Here is a 24465-nt window from a genome sequence, read left to right as displayed (position 1 = left end):
GCTGTGGGGGTGGCGAGCCCCTGGCGCAGGTTGCCCCGAGAAGCTGTGGCTGCCCCATCCCTGGAGGTGTTCAAGGCCAGGTTGGATGGGGCTCTGAGCAACCTGATCTAGTTGAAGATGTCCCTGCCCATGGCAGGGGGATTGGACTTGATGGCCTTTAAAGGTCCTTTCCAACCCAAACTATTCTACAATTCTGTGACATCTGCTCTTTGCACTACCTCCTGCTGCAGCATTCCTGGAGGCTGGGTTGGCTTGAAAGTAAGGTCCATACATCTCCAGGCTGCCCCATTGCACACAGCAACCTTTCCAGCAACCAAGATACCCACCAAGATGATCTGCATCTGCTCCAAAACCAAGAAATTACTTCCACGTCCCAAATATGTACTGTGCTAGTCAAAGCTGTCCTCACACCCTCTTGAAGTAGCATAGAGACATCTCTAACGCAGAGGTCCAGAGCTGTTGTTTGATCGAGAGGACAAAGTCATTGCTGTTGCTCCAGGATTCCTCACCTAAGGCAGAAAAGGATCGAGCAACAAGCAGAGACCCATCAGCACCCACCCTCCGAGGAGCCATCTCTTTGCTGGGAGAGAGCTGCTCCTACTCAAATAGCTGAGCGTGTCGGAGCACGTCCTCCTCCCCAAGCGGCTGCCGAAAGGCACTCGAGGAATGCCAAAAAACCAAACGCCCCTGTTACACCGCGAGCCCCCAAAACTTGCCAAGGCAGCTGGTTTCTCAGGACGTGCTTCTTGGGGGAGCACGGATGGGGAGAGACGTATCCCCGGGTGTTGCAGGAGGAGGGCTGCAAGAAAAGCTCTTCAAATGCAGGCAGGTGCCACGAGGCCGTCTGGCCTCGCACACTGGAGGCTGAGTGCTTTCCAGGCAGACACGAGCAGCTTCAACATCAGTAAATACAACCGGGACAAGATCCACGCTCAATCCAGCAGCGCTGGACCCAGGCTGGTGATGCAGCCCCAGGAGCAAATCCTGACCCTGCCTGCAGCACCCAGCTATGATCCTCCGCAGGCTGGCGCAAGAACATGCTTTGTCCACGCTCTTACGGGGTCTCTCCAGCTTCTTCAGCTGCTGGTGGGTCCGAAAATATCTGCCACCCTTGAGGCTCAAGCCAAAAAGAGGACCTGAAGGTACCTTGGTAGCACCTGGATGACCACAGGACCTTGACATTCCCTTAGCTGGCCTCAAAACAGTACTGAGCACGACTTCGCTGCAGCTCTGCATTTCAATAACCATGTTCTGGAAAAGCTCTGTGGAAAGGGACCTGGGAGTCCTGGTGGACAACAGGATGTCCATGAGAACCACAGAATCATAGAATTGTCTAGGTTGGAAGAGACCCTTGGGATCATCGAGTCCAACCATCTACCCTACTCTACAAAGTTCTCCCCTACACCATAACCCCCAACACCACATCTAAACGTCTCTTAAACACATCCAGGGATGGTGACTCAACCACCTCCCTGGGCAGTCTATTCCAATGCCCGACCACTCTTGCTGTGAAAAAATTCTTTCCTAATGTTCAGTCTAAACCTGCCCTGTTGGAGCTTGAAGCCATTCCCTCTTGTTCTGTCAATGAAGCCAGCAATGTGCCCTGGTAGCCAAGAAGGCCAATGGCATCCTGGGGGGCATCAAGAAGAGTGTGGCCAGCAGGTCGAGGGAGGTCATCCTCCCCCTCTGCTCTGCCCTGGGGAGGCCGCATCTGGAGCACTGTATCCAGCTCCCCGGGTCAAGAAGGACAGGGAACTGCTGGAGAGGGTCCAGCAAAGGGCTACGAAGATGATGAGGGGACTGGAGCATCTCTCTGATGAGGAAAGGCTGAGGGACATGGGGCTTTTAAGTCTGGAGAAGAGAAGACTGAGGGGGGATCTTCTCAACGCTCATAACTCCTTTAAGGGAGGGTGCCGGGGGGATGGGAACAGTCTTTTTCCAGTGGTGCCCAGTGACAGGACAAGAGGGAACGGGCACAAACTTGCCCATAGGAAGTTCCATCTAAACCTGAGGAGGGACTTCTCTCCTGTGCCGGTGGCAGAGCACTGGCACAGCTGCCCAGAGAGGGGGGGGGTCTCCCACTCTGGAGCCATTCCAAACCCGCCTCGACGTGTCCTGTGCCACGGCTGGAGGTGCCCCTGCTCTGGCGGGGGGTGGGACTGGGGGAGCTCCAGAGGGCCCTTCCAACCCTTACCAGTCTGGGATTCTGTTCAGATCCAGTGTCTCAGCACAGACCCAGCATAAGGTCTGCAAGCCAAAAGATGCTCCAGGTAAGCTCAGGGTTACCTACAGCCTCGTCCCCTCGCACCACCCCATGAGCTTTCCCACAGGCAGGTCAGATGGAGGTCTAAGCACCCAAAAATCAACACCCAAACCGCTGAGGTTTGGTTACAGCAGGGGATGCGTCCCCAGCAATGACTACTGAAAGAGGGTGGACTGCTGGGAACTCATAGCCAAGGGTTGGGTAGGAGCGACAAGGGTTTCGCTTTGGGTGCTCACCCTTGCACCCTGCTGCTGGGCGATGGGCAGAGGGACACCCAGCTTGGCTCACCAGGCACCCATTGAACACATCGGCAGCCCCTGTTAAGAGGGTGCTGCCAGGCTTCGGACCAGCTGAAGCTCCACAGGGCCTTCCCTGCAAAAGATCATCTCTCAGATATCTCCTCCAGACGACGGGCACAGCTCTAACCAGAGGGAAGGTCCACAGCATCCTCACAGCTCTGGAGCGGAGACAGGCTCTGCGCTGTATCAAAACGGGGACAAGCATCTTCAAGAAGGAGCCTAGATCCTGCCAGGTCCTCAATCTCCTCACCCAGTACCCCAACTGGTTACCAGCCAGGTGGATTCAGCCATCTAAACTCCTGTTGTCCCTTCTCCAGCCCCCAGCCCCAGCTTTGCCCCTGCCCACCTCCTCCTGCCGTGGGCCAAGAACTTCCCCGCTGGAGGGGACACGCTCTCGGTCCCTGAGGTGGCGATGGAGCCTGGCTCATCGCACGGCGTCCCATCAGGACAAGCCACCAGTGGTTAACAGGTTCAGCCGTCCACAAAGACGTCGATCAAACACACCACGTGTCCTCTCAGCTCAGCCTACACATAAATACTGCTCTCTCCCATATTTCAGTATAATTTTTTTCATTCATTTTATGTTTTTTAAAACTCTTTAGTAAGGTCTCCACGCTCCAGGATATAAGGAATCCCCACAGCAGTTATCCTCGCTGCTGCCTTGGCTGTCCCGCCATGATAAAGCCACCACTGAGCAAACTCACTGCTGTATTTTTTTTTTTTTTGTGCCGAGATTAAAAAAAAAAAAAAATAAAGAAATGTGGTTTTGACCTGCCCCGTGACATTCTTCCCACAGCGAGGGGAGAGATCACATTTCCCAACCCCTGCCTCCCCCAGCTCCTCCCAGAAATTCATCTCTGCAAGCGGCACGGCAACGGAGCTGTAATTTTAAAGGATGACTAAGTGTCGAAACACCAGCAGCTGATTAACAGCAGCTCGCTGAAGCTTAATTTCGAGTTAAGATGAAGAGTTGAAGATTATTTTTTTCTCCCCTCCTTCCCCAAGCCCTGCCTTGGCTTTTTATTTACACTTTTAACCCCCCACCCCGACGAGCTCCGCTTCTGCAGCCCAACTTCAAAGCTGGACGCCTCTGCGGGGCGGCAATGCCAATCTCCAGCTCCTCGTGGCTCTACACGGCTCTGCAGATCTCCAAGCCCCAAATCCATCGCTTTTCCCCCGCGGGAATGGGGCGGAAGGGCCAAAGTCCACCCACACCCTGTTCCTTGCAAAGGCGGATCGCAGGCTGCGCCGCGGCGGGAGGTGTTTCCTGGTCAGCGGGTTAAGCATAACCGGTTAAAATTTAAAAAAAAATAAAAAAAAAAGAAAAAAAAAAAAGAAAAAACAACCCGAGCTCTTTGCAATTACAGATATAAACTCCCCCGAGAGCTCAGATCGGAGATAGCCTGAGCTGAAATTGCTGCGAGTGTATCAGGGTTTTCGCAGAGGGCTTCGTCAGCACTTGTTCCTGCGGTGGTAGCTCGCAGCGTGAAAGATAAAAACAAGGAGCAAAAAAAAAAAAAAAATAAATAAAAGGGGGGTGGGGAGTGGGGAGATTTGAGTCAATTAGAAAAAAAAAAAAAACAGGAAGCTGCCAAAAAGCGTGTCGTCACGTCGGCAGCGAGAAAATATTAGTAAAGCCGGTGCCCGGCGGCTCCATCCTTCCTCCACAGGGTATAAAGGACGGTGTGGGGCGCGGGCTGGCGCAGGAGGTGCGGGGATGGAGGAGGAAGCAGCCTGCAGCGAAAGCCCTGCGTGCTGCCCCGCTTTTCGGGGCTGTCAGCGCACCTAAAACCTGCACGTAGGCCACGGGATTATTTATTGAACCGCTACATTTCCCCTCCCCACGTCGTGCTGTCGGTGGTTTTCAGCTTGAGAAAACAGCACAGCTCTTGAGGCACTTGTTTAGGTGCGAGCGGTTTGCAGGGAAGGCAGATTTCAGTTACCAGGACCCCTAAATTCAGGGTAAACACCAGCGGGTTATCTCAGCTTACCTTTTGCCACCAGCCGACGGGGCATTAGCGCACAGCAGTTCCCTTTTTCAAAGGGCTGAGCAAGTTCAGCTACGCTATTGGGAAATTAAAATCTAAGACAAAATCAAGTTACGGGCTCGCCAGCCTTCTAGATCTCCTTCAAAACTCACGTGCCATTCCAGCAACTGAAAAAGGACATTCAATAAGGAAAGCACAAGCTAAGAATCATCTCAGTCAAATTTGTGATTCAAACATTTCCTGCAGAGCACATCTTGCTCTCATTTGCCTTGCGAAGTTACGTTTAGATCCCGATAAAACACGCCGTAGTTGGAAAGGCGGACAAAGAGCTACAGATTCCTGCGGGGGGGGGGGGGGGGGGGGGGGGGGGAAATCAATCTGGAAAGCAAACTTTTCCCCCCAAAAGCTGCCTCCCCAAAGGCATCGCCGCCACGGATTTCAGGAGAAGCCCCATGACCACATCTGTGGGGAGTTTCCCACATGGGTACAAAGCTGGAGGGAGCCAAGAGTTCCTGCTCGACACCTTCACTCTCTACGTACAACCTGGGTGAAGTTTCGAGGGCATCACTGGCAGGCAGGGAAAGGCTTTCTGCCGAACCTGCCCCAGGTTGAGAGCTCACGAACGAGGGCTCGTGGAAAAAGTGATTTGCCAACTTGACAGCAGTGACGCCAAAGGCTCGGTATGAAAACCACATCACCTCCGATACGCTCCAGGCTGCTCAGCGGCGGTTAAAAAGAAGCAAACCTCAGCCTGAAAGTCAGTCGGGGTAGAAAAAAATAAAGATTTTTTTTAATTTTTTTTTTTTTTTTTTTCCTTCAGAGATTTAGCGGCCCAATTCAGAATTCCAGTTTGGGAGCAGGAATGCATCGCCGGTAGCCCGACGATGTCAGCTCATCGCGTGGTAAGGACAGCCCAGGCCTGATGCTCCTCGTCAGCGGGCCACCGCACGCTGCATCACCTCATCACGCAGCGTATCGAGTGGCAGGGCTGGAAAGCAAGAGCTGTTTATTCATTATTCATCATCATTTCCAAGACCTCTAGCTCCCGTTTCAGCCTTTTCCAGCCCGAAACCCAACCACGGCGCCTAGAAACGAAGTTCAGCCTCGGTGATGGTTCTCAAGAACCTCTCCCAGCCCCAAATCCAGGCAGGCTGTTCTCAAGAAGGGATGAGTTTTCTTCTGGGAGTTATTCCCAAGAAGCCGCGAGGATTTTGCTCTATATTCTTAGCAGAGCACATGGGCTCATCTGCAGCAGCATCTCTGATGCACACCTCCCACAGAAGAGGTTTCTAGCCGGTAATGCGATGAGAAAAAGTCACGTCCCGCATCCTCAAACCCAATTTCACCCCCCACACACACCCCCCGCCGCCTCCAAAGACGACCTGACAGCGTTTTTACCGGCAGGAAACCAACTGCACAGTCAGCTGGTCCTGCCAGGAGCGACACCCCGCCCGGGGTTAGTTTTGTGTTCACATTTTCCGGTGACAAGAGAGAACAGCGGTGGGCCGCAGTTAAAACAGCCACGTGTACCCCTCAGGCCTCCGTTCACGGGGAAAAAAAATAAAAAATAATAATCCGCCGTTAAAACGACGCAGGTGCAGGGGACAGAGATGCAGCAACGGCTGCAGAATTCAAGGGAGCCTAAAAAGAAGGGAGCCTAAATGCTCCCGACGCCTCTGATGGTACCACCTTCCCCCTGCGACCCCCAGAAACGCTGCAAGTCCGCTTTTCCTCTTTATTCCCCCATCTCAGATCAAATTCACACTTTAAAATAAATAAATAAATAAATAAAAAGCAAGTTGCATGTTAGAAGCCCGGGGAAAGATCCTACTTAGCAAACACGAGAGCGGCGCCTGAACAATACATACAAGAGAGACAAGCGGGAATAAATAAATCATTACCTGTGCTTGACGGTCTCCTCTTCGTCATCTTCTCTGAACTGCTTGTTCTCACGTTCGCCGCCGTCCTTATTCTGAAAGAAGGAGAAATCGATCTGTCAGGCCGTGGCCTCTCTGGAAACGCCAGAGAGCAAACGGCAGCCCAGAAACCCTCCCGGCGAGCACGGGGCAAACAGTGACACGCGGTTTGAACCGACTTTTAACTTACGACACCTTTAAATTAAGCCTATTTTTCTTTTTCGCCCCTCAGCATCCCGCTTGTACAGATAGCATGGCAAATACACGTGAGAACGGGCAAGGGAAATTTAATTTTCCCCTCGGAGGCAATCGCGCCGCTGATATCCCCCTTATTACTGGTAACTGCATCGATTCAGAGAGCAAACAGCGAGTTGCCATCAGTGAGAAAGCGCAGAAACCTCGTCCCGTGTTGGAATTACCGCCTCGCGTTAAACGAGGGAGGGGAGCAAAAGGGCACCGAGTAAAACGCAGGGCTGCCAGCAGCCGCGACCGCCTTCACCGCGGCACTGCGGCAGGGACCTGAAGTTAAATCCCGCGCTACCAGCTCCAGAAGAAAGGACGGGTGACGGATATTCTCACATTGCTTGAAGGGAACTACAGGCAGAGAGAAGAGATGATAAAAGTTTAGGAAGCGAGCGAGCCCACGCAGCAGACCGCCTGCAAAAGCCCAGGCAGCTCACGCCTGCGGGCTTCGCACAGGTCCCTTTTCTTTCTCCTAAATAATCATTTCGGACGTTTTAAGAGGTTGTGAAACAAGCTGGTAGAAATCAAGCAACGATCAGCACAACAAAGGGTGTGATTTCAGCTCCACGAAACGCCGGGCAGTACCGTAAATCCAATTTCTCTTTAACAGGGTGTTCCAGTATTGTAAAGAGGCTCATTTTGCATCGTCCAGACACTGGCACTAACAGCTTATTAGTCGAGTTACCAATTACATTTATTACGCAGACAGGCACAGATATCGAGCGGTAACAATAACGAGCTGGAAAGGGGTTTTTGTTTGGTTCTCGCGCTTATTAATCAATTTCATTCAACCGCTGAGCAAAGTATGCTCCGTGGCAAACGCATCTGCCCTCCTTTGGCAGAGTATATTGTTACGGCAAGCGCAACGAGTGAACGACTTCCTCGGAAGCAGTCGCTTTTCTGAGTGAACTCCCCCATCATCCTCCAAACAAAAACCAAAACGCGGCAGCCCTAGCAGGCGGCAGATGAAGGCTGTATTTCCTTGAGCGCGGCCGGTTCCAGCAGGAGTATTACCCAAGTTGAGAGGTAATAAATACACAGCATTTGTAATATCTGGCTACGAGTCACGTGGCCACAAAGGCACGGGAGCTGTTGTGCCAACATTCGTCTCTGCCTTTCAACGGGAACAGCTCAGAGACCAGAGAAATTCTTTTCAAGAAATGTCCTTTCATCGCACCACAAAGGTCACCGGTCCTTTTCACCCGCTTCAAAGAGACGAAGCCCTGTTCAAACTCTTGTTTTCAACCCTGAAACAGAATCGCATCTCTCTTTGGAAATATCGCAAGCAAAAATTGGTTATAACCAAAACACGATCAACATCACTTCCAGATCAGAAATTACTTTGATTAGTTACTTGCTCTGTTAAAAGCTTCGCTGGAAAGTTTGGACATCTAATAGCCAACTTCAGGGTACCAAAATGATTTACCAGCTAAACTTATTCCTAAACTCTGAAAGGCCCAGAAAGGTTTCCCTGGTGAACAGCTTACTTATCACGCGTATCCTGACGGTAGGAACTTTAAAAGTATATTCTGCGACCCGGGTTAAAAATTAGATTAGGTGCAAACAGGGAGGCGAGCCAGGAAACAGCTCCCTTCTGGCTCAGGCTCATCAACGACCGGAGTTGTTCAGGTTCAGCTCCTGATCAAAGGGCGAGAAAAATAGTCTTGTCTTTTTAGAATGAAAAAAAAAAAAAAACCAAAACAAAACACCAAAAAAAAAAATCATTCCTAAACCCAATATTTAGCTCAGTTTTTTTGTGATTTTATTTTTAAGTTCCCGGTAACTCTGGGATATTTGCAGAGAGATTTCTTGCTCAGTAAAGAGGTTGGCTCGCAGGAGCACGCGCAGCCTGCTGTAACCTTCTGGTGTGAGCTTCGCGCTAGGTAATATTTAGACACTTTTCAGTCCACGTTATTTGAAGTTGTGGGAAGTACCTTCTTGCACTCTCGAGTCCTTTCTCGTTCCTTTCATCTCTTCATACTTTTAGCGCACGCGCATAAAGCCCGCATTCCCTTCATTCTTGCTAGAACTTTATCCGGGAGGTTTATAAGAAGGCTCAGAAATCCTAAGGAGATATTTGGCAAAAAAATATTCACGTAAGCCGTGGCTGTTCTTCTCCCCCCCCCCCCCATCTCCGCAAGCCTGTACTCTATGCAGCGCAGCAAATCTTTCTTTTCCCCCTTACGCTGAAATAATTTCATTTTGAAATCCCACCGCTCTGGCCGGGGCTTGCCCCAAATCCCCAATTCCAATTTATTCCCCATTCCCACCCGAATATTTTCTGAAGCCTCGGCGAGATTCTTAGAAAAATCGAGCGCACCACCAGCAAACGCGACTTCACGTCCCGGTAGAGAGTTTTTTCTCTGCTGCGGCTCTCCTCGTAGCACCTTCTCGGACGCTGCGGAACTGCCCTTCAGCAACGCGAGAATGGGTGCGAGAGTCTCCCCGGGAATGTCCTGAGCTGGAAAGAACGAGATACAGTCCCTCCTGTGCTTCAGCAGAGGGGAACACAGGACAATGAGGACTGCGGCACAGTTCAAGGAGACGCAGTAACTGCGCGTAACCGCTTCCAGCCTGCTCATCACCGCCACGAATGCCCTCTAAATTATACTCCCTGCCATCATCCGCCGCTAATCAGGATCCACCAGCGTGCAAGTGGAACACAAACAAGGTCTGAAATGGATGTCTGAAAGTCAGGCTTTCTCCCACCACCACCAGCGCCCAGCAAAAGAAATTAGCGCTGGTTCCCGGTTCGCAAAAGGGTCTGTAAACACGATTTGGGTTTGGCGAGCAGAGTGACGCAAACCCCCAACCACGGGGCAGAGGCGACACGTGGCCAAGAGGCCATAAACCTCCGGCAGCGTCGGGATCGCTCACAGCCCTGCAAAAAGGCAGCTCCTCACTGACTCAAAAAAAAAAAAACCCAAAACAACAAAAAGAGGGTTTCTAAAGCAATATTTGATGGATGCAGCAGAGGAGGATCGCTGCTCCTCTTCCGATCACCGAGCTTTTCGCTTGCATTTCATTTCCCCGCCGCCGGCACACGTTCCCTACCCGCAGCTTACCACGAGGGCTTCCTGCGCTTGAACTCACACGAGCCAAAAAAAGGGGCCGAGCGGTAAGACGACAGCGGCTTACTGGAGGAGCCGGCCCGGGTTTCTAAATATACACAGAAATCGCAGCCGATTCAAAGCGCTTCTGGACAGTTTTACGCCGGAGCAGGCAGCGAGCGGGGTGCACGGTTAGCAGCGCCCAGCCAGGCTCCGGAGAAGATCCCTCCTCTGCTTTCCACGCTTCCTCACCCCAAAATGCCGGGGTTTCCTGCTGTGTAAAAAAGTTGAACTTTAAATTACTCCGGCAGAAAGAGGCAATGAGAGCATCTGCAGCCCTAGAGACTGACCGTTCCCAACGGCAGCAGGACATGGAAAGGAAAGGACTGATTCGGCGTTCGCAGCAGCTTGATCTGCGGGATCCCCTAACGGATTTAATTTAATTTATTCCCCACTGCCACCATAATATTTTCTGCGAACGCCAGAGATGAAGCCCACTGCTCGGCAATGCCCGTAGCTTTGGCTCGCGATAGAAAAGCTTTTACCCCAGCAAGCTTTACCTGCATCCCCTGTGCTCGCCAGGTAGTTACGCAGAGCGTACCCTGAAATTATATTCAAAACTAACATGCTTCACGTTATAACGCGGTCAAATACTTAAGGGAACCCCTCGGTGAAGTCTTTGGGGTATCGACAAAGAGCTGGGGCTGAGTATGACACTCCTGTCCTCCTCGCGCGCAGGCACGGCATCGTCTGCAGAGGGACTGCGGTGCTGAGGCAGCCGGGGCAGCTCACGCCGCATCCGTCGGTCCTATAAATTAACCCGTCTAAGACACGAAGCCTCCTGGTTCACATCATGTTGTCCCAGTGTGGCCGAGAGACGGCTGTACTCGGGGAGCCACTCGTATCTAGACAGAAAGGGGGGGGGAAATAACGCTCCCTTGATGTTCTGCTTCGCGCAGAAGGGGATGACCGACTGCCCTCGCAAAGAGAAGCAACGGGGATTCGCAACCAACATCTCCTTCCTCCTGCACACAACCAACGGTGCCGGCAACGGCGGCGGAGCTTCCCTCTCCAGCCGCTCCTGCAGGTGCAGAACCCGAAACCGCACGCTAGATAGAGAGCCCACAGCGAGGACGCTGCGCCTCCTCGGGAGCAAAGGGTTGCAGGAAGGCAGATCCCGTTACCGTGATCATTTATTGATAAGGAGACGGCCTCTCAAACACGCGACTTATCTTACAGCTCCGTGTTTTACCGCCGCCCCATCTCTCTCCTCTTTCTCCTCTGCCCACACTGGATTTATCCGTTCCCTCCGGACTTTGACACAGCAGCGATGTGTAGGGCTTCTCCACTTTGCTCTGAATTTTTGTCTTAATATTCGCCCCTTCGTCATCCTCTTCAAGTACTTCTGTTCACCAGTTGTGTCACAACTTTCATTTCTTAACTCAGGAAAGGAAGTATTCCTCCTCAAAACAGCATTTCCCCTAATTACTGGTACACCCTTCAAGCGTTTCAATGCTTTTCCCTTTGCTTTTTGGTGGTCACTTCCCACAGCTGCACAGCAGCAATTCAACTCTCACTACTTTTCGGTTCAACTTCATTTTCTCACATGTCAAACCTTAATGCCGCAAAGGGAGACGAAAATAACCCCCCTCTGCCGTGCCACTCTCGCTCTAGCGATTCCTCTTTTCAAGGCGCCCCGCGGCGAAGTGTTCATTATTAGCTGTAAATCACAAGATTGGAGACAGGCACACGAGTCTACAAGACGGTTCGCCAACCGCCTGCACACGCAGTCATTCCCATCCTTCGGTCCCTGGAAGGAGACGCTCCAAAGAGAAACTCCCAACGTTAAAAACCTTGCTCGCCTGTAGTCTCCCACCTATTTTAATTCGCAGACGTCGCAACTGGTAACCCTTGGCTTGTAGCTACCAACGCGAAGATGGACTTCCATTCTTCACAAAGAGGTCTGAGATGAAAAGAGTCTGACCCACTGCCTTTTCGAGGTGTAAATCCAAGAAGATTTGCATCAGGCTGTTCAAAGATGGGTGTCAGCTGCTTCTCTGCAACACCCGCAAAGCCCGTCGCAAGCTTTACGTGGCATCAGTTGATCGCTTGTGCTCCTAACTGAGCGTACAGGAAGAAATTCTTGGCTGTGAGGGTGGTGAGCCCCTGGCGCAGGTTGCCCCGAGAAGCTGTGGCTGCCCCATCCCTGGAGGTGGTCAAGGCCGGGTTGGACGGGGCTCGGAGCAACCTGGTGTACTTGAAGATGTCCCTGACCAGGGCAGGAGGGTTGGACTTTAACATCCTGGGCTGCATCCCCAGCAGCGTGGCCAGCAGGGCCAGGGGGGAATTGTGCCCCTCTGCTGCGCTCTGCTCTGGGGAGACCCCCCCGCAGTGCTGCCTCCAGCTCGGGGGCCTCAGCGCAGGAGAGACATGGAGCTGGTGGAGCGGGGCCAGAGGAGGCCCCGGAGCTGCTGGGAGGGCTGGAGCCCCTCTGCTGGGAGGACAGGCTGGGAGAGTTGGGGGCGTTCAGCCTGGAGTAGAGAAGGCTCCGGGAGACATTGTTGTGGCCTTCCAGTGCCTCAAGGGGCTCCAGGAGAGCTGGGGAAGGACTCTTCATCAGGGAGGGGAGCGATGGGATGAAGGGGAACAGTTTGACACTGGAAGAGGGGAGATTTAGATGAGATATTGGGAAGAAATTTTTCCCTGTGCGGGCGGTGAGCCCCTGGTGCAGGTTGCCCCGAGAAGCTGTGGCTGCCCCATCCCTGGAGGTGTTCAAGGCCAGGTTGGACGGGGCTGGGAGCAACCTGGGCTGGGAGGAGGTGTCCCTGCCCAGGGCAGGGGGTTGGACTAGATGGTCTTAAAGTCCCTTCCAACCCAAACCATTCTGTGATTCTATATATGGGGAACTGGGTGATGTCTGCAAGCTTCAGAACCTGGGATGTAAACCACATTATTCGTTCAGCATTAATTGCATTAATTTGCTTTCCTCCTAGTCAGCACCAGGCAGAGAGAAGAATGTATCTGACGGTTCAATATTCCGCCGGACAGTGGCAACTCAGTAAAAACACTTTGTGAGCCCAGCTGAACATTTATATGCAGCAGGAGGACAGTGACGAGGAAGGCTTCTCGGTCATCAGTAGGGAGATGAGTCCATCTTCTGTCACCACCCACAACCCACACTCCTGCCAGGCAGAAGATCTATTTGCCAGCAGAACAACAATGGGATTCTATTGAGATCCCATTGCAAAATATCGTGTTCCTCCAACGTTATGGGGAAAGCACCAGATTTCACGTTCTACCACTTCCCGGACTTCAGGCAGGTGGTGTCACAAAGCAGGAGGTAAGCCTTGATAATGAGCAGAGAGGAACGTGGTCACGGAAGGCATTTCCATCATGTCCTCTCCCGGCGTACAGCCGAACTTTGCATAAGAAATTACACAACGCGAGATTTATTTTACCTGCAGTAAAGCAAACTCTCCTACCCGCCGTGTGCTTCCCTGCGTTTGTGGAGCAGGTCTTGGCTCCCTGCGAGAGCATCTGCTCCAGGGAAGGCAACATTTCGAGGAATATCAAACTTTCCCTTGGGCTTTAAGCACATTATCATGATTATTTTTTTTTTCTTTCTGGTAGGAACCTGCTCAGCTATTTGGTGCTTTCCACTGCAACAACAAGGGAGGCAGCTCACTTTGCACGGCATTCAAAGATTTAAGGCCAAAAGGGATGTTTACATGATCTCGCCTGAGTTTTAAAATGCTTCTGAGCTGGGAAATCTCAGCCAGTTATCCCTATACTGCAGCAATCCACATCCGAGTAAAGCATCTTTTCCAAGAAAAGCAAAAGGGCACAACCTTGTCCTGAAGGCAGCAGGCGGAGGAGCTGCTCCCTTCTTCGGCAGCTTCTCTTAAAGCCCATACGATGCTACAGCTTATTTCCAGTTGTTGGCTCCTGCCATCACTCACTTCCAAAGAGCATTTTGTACCTGATACGTTTAAAGGCTGCAAAAACACTTGTGCGCTACGATCGAGGACACTTCTCATACCTTTTTTGATAAACCACCAGAGTAACGTGGCGCTCACTTCCTACCCCCACCCCATCAATGACTTTTTAAGAACCCAAGAACCAGCATCCTTCTCAACACCACTGGTTTCCCAGAGATGAACCCATTTTATGGATAAGCCCTGTATTTTCCCCAGGCAGGCATACGGAGCACATAGCCGCATGCCCTGCAACCTCTTTTTGCTCAAAAAGGCTCATACTTAACACAAATAAATGACAGTCACTACTCGGACCTTCAGGCTTTGAGTCAGCTGTCATTAAGCCAGCAGAAAATTTACATATATTTCCAAATGACTAATGGAAACAGTGGGTGCACAGGCCCCCCCAAAAAAGCAACACTTCTGCCAGACGACAATTCCCCGCTGACATCTATTAAGCTATCGGGTACCCATTTCAGAGCTGTTGTTTTTAAGCAGCGTGTTGTGCAACGCCACCCCTTCACTCAATCAAATTCACAGGACAAAAGTGACACTCCCTTTTTCCCACTCTTTGTTTTTAAAAAAAAAAAAAAAAACAACTGTAAATCAGGCTTTTTATCATTCTGCTTCACACCGATGGCAGTCGAACCGACTGCACCCAAGTTACCCCTCTTGCCTTTATTTTTAAAGAGTGGAGGTTTATTAGCACTTTTCCAATCCCTTGGAATTTATCCAGTATTCAGAAACGATTTAAATCAAAACGCAGCAGGCTAACAAGCTCTTCTGCTGATTATTTTAGGATTCCTAGGTGCAAATTACCTACAACTGCCGATTTCAAGTGTTTTTGCTAGATGTCTCATATCCTCTCATCACCGTTGGTCTGGAAAGCAGCTCATCATTCCCACACGACACAAGTGTGTCACTTAACTCCTTCCCAAATACACTTTATAAACTGAACCTTCTATTTGTTTCCTTCTCTTCTCTCCACCGACTTTTAAAGACTTCTGCCTGGAGAACTGCGTCCCCTTCTAATCAGGGTTGGCCTTTACCCAAAGTTACAATAAGCAAAATTGCCGCGTTTTGAGATCTGCCGAAATCTTGCATTTCCATTCCTCCCCAGCTTTAGGGAAGCCGCTTTTTCGAATCCCCCATGGCTACTCCGTTGGCTCTGCGTGCCCATATTAAATGCGACCCAGCCAAAGCTAAGCCATCCCCTGGCAACTCCTAAAAGTCAACAAAATGACCCCGACAACTTCTCCTCTTCCCAGGAACTAATACTGACTTATTTTCCTTGGGGATTGACCAGAATACTAAACATCTCCTTATCTTTCATTTAAGGCTTAAGAGGATGGTCATGTTACCAGTGAAGTGCTTCTTTGGCACAAATAACTGTCTCTTTTGGAGGAGTTAAAAAGAGGTCAGTGCTGGAAACAAAGCAAGTTTGATCTCTCGAGCTGTTCTCCGCCAGCCAAGCTGTAGCTGCTCCTATTCCCGCTTACTGGCTCTCGAGAGCCGGCCCCGGGGAGCCTGTGCAAGGCAAAGCGCGAGCGTTCGAATCGGCCAGAAGAGCAGCCAATCCTCCTGTCTCTGACAGTTGGGAAGCTCCCAGGTCGTACAGTCTGATTTTCTGCCGGACAACTTCATGCAGGTAACGAGCACTCCTCGTGTTCGGAGGTTACGTTCACCGTTTTCCGCAGTATTCCCTCGTACTGAAGCATACGCGGCGGTCAGGTCAGCTGCGAGGCGAGGACAGAGGTACGGTGCCTTAGTCTGAGCATGGCACGTACTAGTACTTCTTGCTTCCCTCTTGGCCGGGATTTAAGCTTAGATGTCCTTGAAGTCTCGGCAAGGCGCCGCCGTGCAGCCCGGCTCCCACCTCGCTGCTCTTTCGAGACGTTTAATGCCAGAACGTGAAAAGCTCAGTCATGAAATGTCACCGAGTAGCTAAAGGTTTCAATCGGCAATACAGCATGTTTTAAAACCAATAGAGTTTCAATTCTCTAAGTACCCCCCCCCCCCAAAAAAAAGGGGGGGGGGGGGGAAATCTCATGATAAAATTTTACAGAAAAAAGTTCTAAACATAAAAACGTCATTAAAGTATACTCAGTACCTGAGATCCACTGATATTTTTTTAAAGCTGTTTGGAAGCTATTTGCTCATAGCAACCCTTGCAGTAATTGTATAAAAACATGATTTTTTTTAAGAGCCGGAGCTTCTGTGTCCCTGCTGTTTATTCCTTATTGAAGTCCTAATCCTGGTTCAGTCATAGCTGGTTACTATGGAAATGGTTAAATTGGAGCCGGAGCAGTGTGACTTCCCGTAAGAAACAAACACGAGGAGCAAAGCTGCCTCTGAAAATTAAACACCTTGGTTTATGGCCATGCCTCCAAAAAAATAACCTCGCGTTTCCAAAAGGAAAGGTATTTTTAATACTATCCTTTTTTCATAGTTGTGTTGCTTATATAGTAAACAAACACACATATTTCTTCCCTTCAAATAACCGAAAGTGACTCCGAAGCGGCTGTGGTTTGCTGGTTTAAATATACCTATTATCACGATTTCACAACCTGCGCGTTTGCGTCGCCAAGACCGCTGTTCGACAGCAAAGACTGCAGAACGTTTCTGGCAGCAAGTCGCTGTCTCTCGGCGAAATTAGTGACACAAATATTCCCCCGAGATCAGAACTACAAACGTTTTATTGAAGAAACTGCATCTGCGAAAACAGGAGTTTCGGTTCAACGTCGAAAGTTTGAGGGGGGAAGAAGGCGGCACTTCTGAGCAGGAAGAGGAAGACCTTTCAGAGCCAGAACACTTTTTCAGGCAATGAATCATAGAATGGTTTGGGTGGAAGGGACCCTGAAGATCATGGAGTTCCAACCCCCCCTGCCACGGGCAGGGACACCTCCCACTAGACCAGGTTGCTCAAAGCCCCATCCAACCTGGCCTTGCCAAGAGCTAGAAAAGCCACAAATAGGCTTCTCCATCCCAATCCAGCAAAAACATCACTAATTCCTTTCCACGTAGGACGTTGTCAAAGCAAAACCTAAGCCACGCAGTGCAAGAGCATTGGGGGAAGCTGGCTGGACCCCCGTGCACACGGAGTCTACAGGTTCCCCCTAACAGCTTTGCCCAAGAACACTGTTTCATGCCAAATTTTCTTGGCAACACCCATTTCACACATCAATTCTTACCATTCTTCTCCGGGCCCTGAATAAGTTTAAGATAACATTTCGTTCTCCATCCTCACCCCGGGATTTTTCACGACACTGATCCAGTCAGGTCATTGCAGCTCGCATCAGCGCGAGATGCTGCCCCAGCATCATTAACAATTTTGTTAACGATGGACATGTGCATGCATCGGCGTCGCTCAAATTAGGTGGTTATTAGAGGTGCTCTTGATGGTTGTTAGAGGTGTTCTGCCACTACCCTCAAATCTGGTGTGAATCACAGAACGGTCAGAGCTTGAAAGGCCCTCTGGAGCTCCCCCAGTCCCACCCCCCGCCAGAGCAGGGGCACCTCCAGCAGTGGCACAGGACACGTCCAGGCGGGTTTGGAATGGCTCCAGAGTGGGAGACTCCCCCACCTCTCTGGGCAGCTGTGCCAATGCTCTGCCACCCGCACAGCAAAGAAGTCCCTCCTCAGGTTGAGGTGGAACTTCCTATGGGCAAGTTTGTGCCCATTCCCTCTTGTCCTGTCACTGGGCACCACTGGAAAAAGACTGTTCCCATCCCCCCGGCACCCTCCCTTTAAGGAGTTAAGAGCGTTGAGAAGATCCCCCCTCAGTCTTCTCTTCTCCAGACTAAAAAGCCCCACGTCCCTCAGCCTTTCCTCATCAGAGAGATGCTCCAGTCCCCTCATCATCTCTGTAGCCCTTTGCTGGACCCTCTCCAGCAGTTCCCTGTCCTTCTTGACCCGGGGAGCCCAGAACTGGACACAGTGCTCCAGATGTGGCCTCCCCAGGGCAGAGCAGAGGGGGAGGATGACCTTCCTCGACCTGCTGGCCACACTCTTCTTGATGCCCCCCAGGATGCTGTTGGCCTTCTTGGCCACCAGGGCACATTGCTGGTTCATGGGCATCCTGTTGTCCACCAGGACTCCCAGGTCCCTCTCCAGCAGGTCAGCCCCCAACCTGTACTGGTGCACAGGGTTATTCCTCCCCAGATGCAGGACCCTACACCTGCCCTTGTTGAACTTCATTCCAAACCCGCCTGGACACCATCCTGTGCCACTGCTGTAGGTGCCCCTGCTCTGACAGGGGGTTGGACTGGATAAGCTCCAGAGGTCCCTTCCAGCCCTGACCATTCTACGATTGTGTGAAACGGCAAGGCAAGCGCGTTTGAAGACAGGCAGTAAAGCATCGCTCCCTAACACCCACTAAGACAAGTACCGGTCTACGCGATAGAAGGTTTTATGGGTTTTCTAGGCTGCACTCAGAGCTCTGACGCGTTTGAGAAGGTACAGCCGGCCCTCCTGAAAAAGCGGGGCTGGCAGCAGGCAGAGTAGACCATTACAGCTTGTTCTACCAATGACAAGACTTCTTTATTTGAATACAACAGGTTAATGTGTTTGCAAGTGTCATCCCATCCTCCAATAAAAGCTGTTGATTTACAGGACACAACACTCAGGAATCAGCCCAATCCCTACCAAAAAAGGGGGTTTAACTCAAGAATTAATTCTCTCTGTGCCAGAGAAACAGCGTGCCTGTTTTAACCCCCCATCACATCTTCTTCGCTAAGTCACGTAATTCTTTTCTACTCTCCAGGAAAGAAAAAAAATCTTTAAAGAAACCACCTGTTAGTCATATTCAAGCCAAGAAGCCACCACTGCCTTCAGCTGATGGGGACAATGTTCCTGTCAGCTTCTTGTTCTCCTCTGGGGTGGGAGGGAAGAGAGGGCCAAGCTGGCTTAGTTGAATTTTAGAGGCATTCCAGCAAGTTAATAGGTCACCTCTGTTGCTCTCAGATAAAAGCAGAAACAAACCCAAATGCTACACATGGCCAGTTTCATTTCTCCAAGGAAGAAAAAAAAAAAAAGAAAAGAAAATGAGAGAGAGAGAGAGTCTACAACCAGATTTGTGTTTATACACCAAGACCTCACCGAAATATTAAAGGTTTGCTGTAGCCAAGAAGCTCCACGCATGAATCCTCCCAATCCCATATTTATATTTAATAAAAAAAAAAAACTTAGATAAACTACCCAGAGTTTCACAAATGTAAATCACAGCTTCGCACGCACTAATTAAGCAGCACCACTTGGGCGCAAGACAAACCTAACTCTGCATTTTTTGAGCTGATGATTAACCTATTTTCTGGAGGTCTCTTTTTTTTTTTTTTTTTTTTTTTTTTTTTTTTTACCCCTCTCTTCATAAATTAAACAAAAAAGCCCGTTGAAAAGCAACGCCAGCCAGCCATGCAGCAGCACGGCCGCCGCTCCCCAGCCACCCTGCCGTGGATTTTCCTTTGCTTTTTGGCATTCGACTTTGTTCTCCCAGGCAGAAAGATGCTGGGGAAACGCGCGCGCTGATGGAGATCACCCGCACCATCCCGTCTTCGTTAGTATTACAAATTATTTGCTTGGATGCTATGAGGGAATGACACTTTAAGAGAAAATGTCTTTATAACTAACAGCAACCTTATGCTCGTGCAGCGAAAGGATGGTCCGGCAACACACAACCATTCATTCAGGCTCTTACGACACACGTTATTTCAGCAACGAGATTTTAATTCCCCCATCCATGAAATTGGGATGGTTCAAAACCACCCGAGAGGGAGGCCGTGAGGCTAAATGAACACACGGGCTTGGCAAATAACTCAACAATTTCGTCGACGGCACAACCCAGGTATTTACAGGCCAGCACCGAGGTAATTTGGCATCGCAGGGAGACACGGTTTTAATAACTGCAGTTTCTCTCTTCTGTGATTCACGCAAGGTCGCGGCCATGGGGGAACTCAAGACATGCCCCAAACTGGCCAAGAACAAAACGCTTAATTGAAAAACAAAATAGCTCCTGGCAGAAACACGGACACAAAGCCTCCTTTGAACCTTTCCTTCTCCGCACTCCTCTGCCAGATGGCAGGAGAGGGGCAGTGCGGAGCCACCTACACCCACCCCAAAGCATCAGCCGACCCCCAGCCAGTGTTTCAGGATTGGGTTGAAAATTCAGTTCAGGGCCTCATGTTTTTTGGAGAAGGATCAAATATTTTCACTCAATGAAAGTTCATCGCACTGGGCAGTAACCAAGGTCTCTGCCCAGTGCTGGGACCCCAAGTCTTGACCTGCTTCAGACTTGTTTTACAGCACAACAGCGTCATATTCACTTTAGCAAAGAGCTTGAAACTTATGGAAGAAGATGGTATAAAGTGCTCAAAAGCTGAGCTTTGCATTAGTTTTATTTCAAAAAGCACCAAATATAAGTGGTCCCCTATATTGGTGTGCCTCTTTTTTTAATATTTTATTTTTTTAAAGAGTCCTGACAATCCTTATGAATGTTTAATTGTTGATTCAGACGCCATGTGAGATGCTGAAACACTCTCAGGATAGTAGCAGCACACCAACAATTCAAACAATGGACCCAGCAGTGAGTAGAGCCCCGAGCAAACAGCGTGGAAATTTAGAATAAGTATCCGACATGGAAAACGGGCAAAATAAAGTAGATCGCTAACAGGAGAGAGCATTAAGGGCTCTTCAACAAGAGGTCAGCAAGAACTTTGGCTACTCATCTCCTTGGGAAACGGCGTGGAGAAAGGCTGAATTCCTCAAGCACCGCAGTGGGAACTGCTGCAGGTACCTCCGTGGTCTGAACACTCACACGGGGATGTCCTCATCGGGAAGAGAAGCGGCGGTGTCTTGCCATATGGCACGGGATGAGCTCAGATGTACCCACGGCATGCACACCGCAGCTCCAACAAGTGTAGTTTCTTGTAGTCAGATTTAATTTCCGCCCCTTTGCAAAAGCTCTAAGGCAGGAATGAGAATAATGTTGTTTCGTGGGGGGGAAACAAACCATGCACGTCCCCTCAAAAAAAAAAAAAAAAAAGGCAAAATGCAGCTTTTGTTGGCCTTGTCTGCAAATTCCTCACATGGCACAACCAACTAGAAATTAGGTGGGAAGGGAGAAAGGCTCCTCTTCCACCTGCATCGAAGTGTGAGACTGCAGGAGGGAATGAGCACACAGGGATTCCCAAAACCAAGCACAGTCCGATTAACGCTCCAATCGCGCGGAACAAACTGTTTTGCCCATCCATCTGCTCAACGACTGTGCTGAGTAATCCCAACCGCACAACATTTGATGCATTTTGCCGATGAGGTCAATTATGTCAACCTCTCACCGCCGCCTTTTGGGAGAGGTGAGAGTTCGGGATTGAAAAGCTTTTGTGGCACTGTGACTAATTGCTGCTGGTTTCAGGATGGGAGGGATTCCCCCAGCTTCCCCGGGTGCCAGCAGATCCCTGCCTGACTTGTAGCAGGTCATCAGTGTCCGTGCTGCACTTTATCCATCTACAACCGATGGCGAGACCAGCCGTCCCTCGAGAGCGGGGTGTCCAGAGCAACGCATTGAAGAAAAGCAATTTTGGGGAAGTGCAGCCTCTCCCAAGGATGAACAGGAACACTGCACTGCAGAGCGCGCTCGCTGAGAACCTCAGCCTTGAATGCCTTTCAAATTCATTAAATTAATTATCCCGGGTGCCTCTGTGCCTGCTCCATGTGCTGTTACTCAAAAGAAGCCCATCGCACTCCGTTATTTATACCTGGACACTGGCTGTCATGGGCTTAAAAACATCTCACCTGGCTTCCCAGTCCCTCAGCCCCAGCCCTGGCTCGGTGAGAAGACTCCATTCAGGTTGGCACTGCTGGCACTGTCATCCTGCAACTTGTCCCCTGTCCCACCCCAGGTGACCATGCCAGAGCTCCCCGTCCTCCATCCATCCCCGCCAGCCTCACCTTCCCGTCGCTGGCGCTCACCTACGCCCCGTGGGAAACCACTTCAAGGACTTACCCTCCCACAAAAATTCAACCAAACCAACCAATACAAAAGGGGAAAAAAAAAAAATAAATAAAACTAAAAGCCAGTTAGCTTCCTGAACCAGTTCACGGCAGGGTCAAACACATGCCAGCACAGGCAGGATGCGGCCACAGTAGGATCCACTCGGACGGGTAGAAAAGGTGGTTACAACCAGCTGACAGTCACAGTTTCGCAGATGCACAAAAGCCAGCGCTTAAAGAAAGGTCCGGCCATCCTCCTCCTCCTGTCCACAAGGTCTCCCTGTTAACCAGATCCAGGAACAGAAGCAGACAGAAACTAAGCGTTGCCTTTTTCCTGCTGGATTAGTTTTGACCTGATTCGGTTTGTTTTAACCTCAGCTCACTGGAGGGAGGGCAGAGAGAGCAGCAAAAGCGGGACTACTTTCTTCCCCGGTAGCTTTGGCTTACGTCTGCATCTTGGCAGCATCTTGGGAACTACAGACGAAGCAAAATACTTGTATTTATTTGGCTCCCTTGCCTAAAATCTGTCAAACAGCACATGGAGGAGACAGCTGTGACTGTCACCGTTCCCAATGATTATGGCAAGGAGCTGTGAATAAGCAGACCCCAATTGGAGTCTTGACTATAACCGCCAACTTCGCACATCCTTAAGGGAAACAAAGAGGCCCACCATCCTACAAAAGCAAGCACAGAGCCATATTTCAGAGGGGTGTCATCAGGGATGCACAGACAAGACACTATTCACCTGCAAGCTTTTACTTCCCACCTTTTATTTGTGTTTGGTACAGCGCTGTTTTAAGTAATTATATATCGGCACTCCTCTACTCCCAGACCTTATTTCCCAGCATCTCCTTACCACATGGTCAAAAAAGGTTTCCGGAGTTTAAGAAAAAAAAAAAAAAAGAAAAGAAAACAAAACAAAACATCCAAACCCTATTTCACACCAGCCACAAGACAAACAAAATGAGTGTTCAAATATATATTGCTTTTCAGGTTTTACTGTTGACAGTTTTCCCTGCGGATACCAATCGAGCAACTGGCCGAGGACCTCGCTGGAGGCACCAAGAAACACCCAAGATCATAGAATGGTTTAGGTTGGAAGGGACCTTAAAGACCATCTGGTTCCACCCCCCTGCCCTGGGCAGGGACACCTCCCACCAGCCCAGGTTGCTCCAAGCCCCGTCCAACCTGGCCTTGAACACCTCCAGGGATGGAGCAGCCACAGCTTCTCGGGGCAACCTGCGCCAGGGGCTCACCACCCACACAGGGAAAAATTTCTTCCTCAGTTCTCATCTAAATCTCCCTTCTTCCAGTTTGAAGCCATTGCCCCTCGTCCTATCAGTCCATGCCCTTGTAAAAAGTCCCTTCCCAGCTCTCCTGGAGCCCCTTTAGGCACTGGAAGACCACAACAAGGTCTCCCCGGAGCCTTCTCTTCTCCAGGCTGAACACCCCCAACTCTCCCAGCCTGTCCTCCCAGCAGAGGGGCTCCAGCCCTCTGATCTCCAAGCAAGATCTCCAGCAAACTCCTGATCCCAATCATCCCAATCACCCATCTTCCGCAGCACCCCAGAGGCCAGGCTACACCAACACTGCTATGGAGAACGCTCTTGTCTCAAAGTCAACAACGTTCACGGGGTGACATTGTAGAGAAGTGCCTCAAGGAACATTTCCCAAGGTTAGATGGCTGACCGATCCCGGCTGCCCACTGCGCGTCTATTTGTGCCTTGCTGGTGGAAGCCCAATCATTTTGTCTGCAGGCTTCCCTCTCCAGCCGTTCCAGCACCGCCGCGATAGTTTATTACTTTCCTAATAAAGCCCGAATAGAAATGAAGCCTTTGTAGCCCTAAGTGTGCGTTTTTATTCTCGCTGTAATAACTTTACTATGCTCCGTTTCCACAGCAACTGTTTTCTCAGCCACTTGGTACTTTCCTTTCAGGAACGCGAGGCTGCTTTGCTCCATCCAAATAAAAAAAAAAAAAAAAGAAACAAGCAGAAAAAGAACAAAACTGAGGACAGCGGCAAGCCAAGCTGCCAGACCACACACCGGTCCTTCAGCCCGAGAGATGCTTCAGCTAGAGTCCACCGGTGTTTGCAGACTGACCGAGTCTTCAGGACAGCCAGGAAAACAGATGGAAAAGCTCCTCGTCCGCAGCAATGGCAGGAAAACGCGGCGCAGATCTACGCTGCAAAGGAAACGAGGAGCGCCGTGACCTTCTTCCCCCTCCTCCCTCTCTCGCCAGCGCGGGCAGGCGTGGAGGAGCAGGGAAGCGATCTGGCTGCAAAGCGAAAGAAATGTTAAACAAAAGGTTGGGCTGTAGCCAAAGCCATTCTTCCCCCCCCCGACGTGATGCACGACACAACCACGAAAGCTTCAGTACCGACGCATGGATGCAGAGCGAAGGAGCACGTGGGAGACCCTTCCTCCCCTCATAAACACAGCCTAAAGGGAAGGCTTCTGCTTTTTTGCCTTGTTTGAGGCTTTTCGGCCAAGAGAGCAGGTTATTAGGCTCATTAGGTTATTGCGTTACAAGGGCTCGGCACGGTGAAAGGCATCTCGCCTGCTCGGGTGAGCCCACCCATCAGCACAGCAGCCGAGCAGGGGCTGAGCCGTGCCGCTCCGGCGTCTCCCCCACAGTGATCTCTAACCGTTTTGCTGACGGATACTTTTGGAAAATGAGCAGCATCCCCTTGAGCCACCAGATATTCTGTTTTAAAAGGTCTTTTATCGGGAAAATCCCTTGTAGCGGAT

The 24465-nt window shown here is 50.5% G+C and overlaps 1 protein-coding gene across 1 annotated transcript in view; it reads right to left on the bottom strand.

Moving 5' to 3' along the window:
* Positions 1-24465, bottom strand: part of CCDC12 (coiled-coil domain containing 12) — a gene marked incomplete at its 5' end in the record, with an annotated part of 48864 nt that overhangs the window by 12681 nt on the left and 11718 nt on the right. Inside the window, one exon of the mRNA XM_082479220.1 lies at positions 6452-6522. Within this exon, the coding sequence (XP_082335346.1) occupies positions 6452-6522 (71 nt within the window). The remainder of the gene's footprint in view (positions 1-6451; positions 6523-24465) is intronic.

The sequence above is a fragment of the Vanellus vanellus genome (genome assembly GCF_965231255.1).
Source record: "Vanellus vanellus genome assembly, chromosome: 2".
In the NCBI taxonomy this organism is placed as follows: domain Eukaryota; kingdom Metazoa; phylum Chordata; class Aves; order Charadriiformes; family Charadriidae; genus Vanellus; species Vanellus vanellus.
Note: the sequence above shows the minus strand (reverse complement) of the source record. Positions and strands in the feature narration are given on the sequence as shown.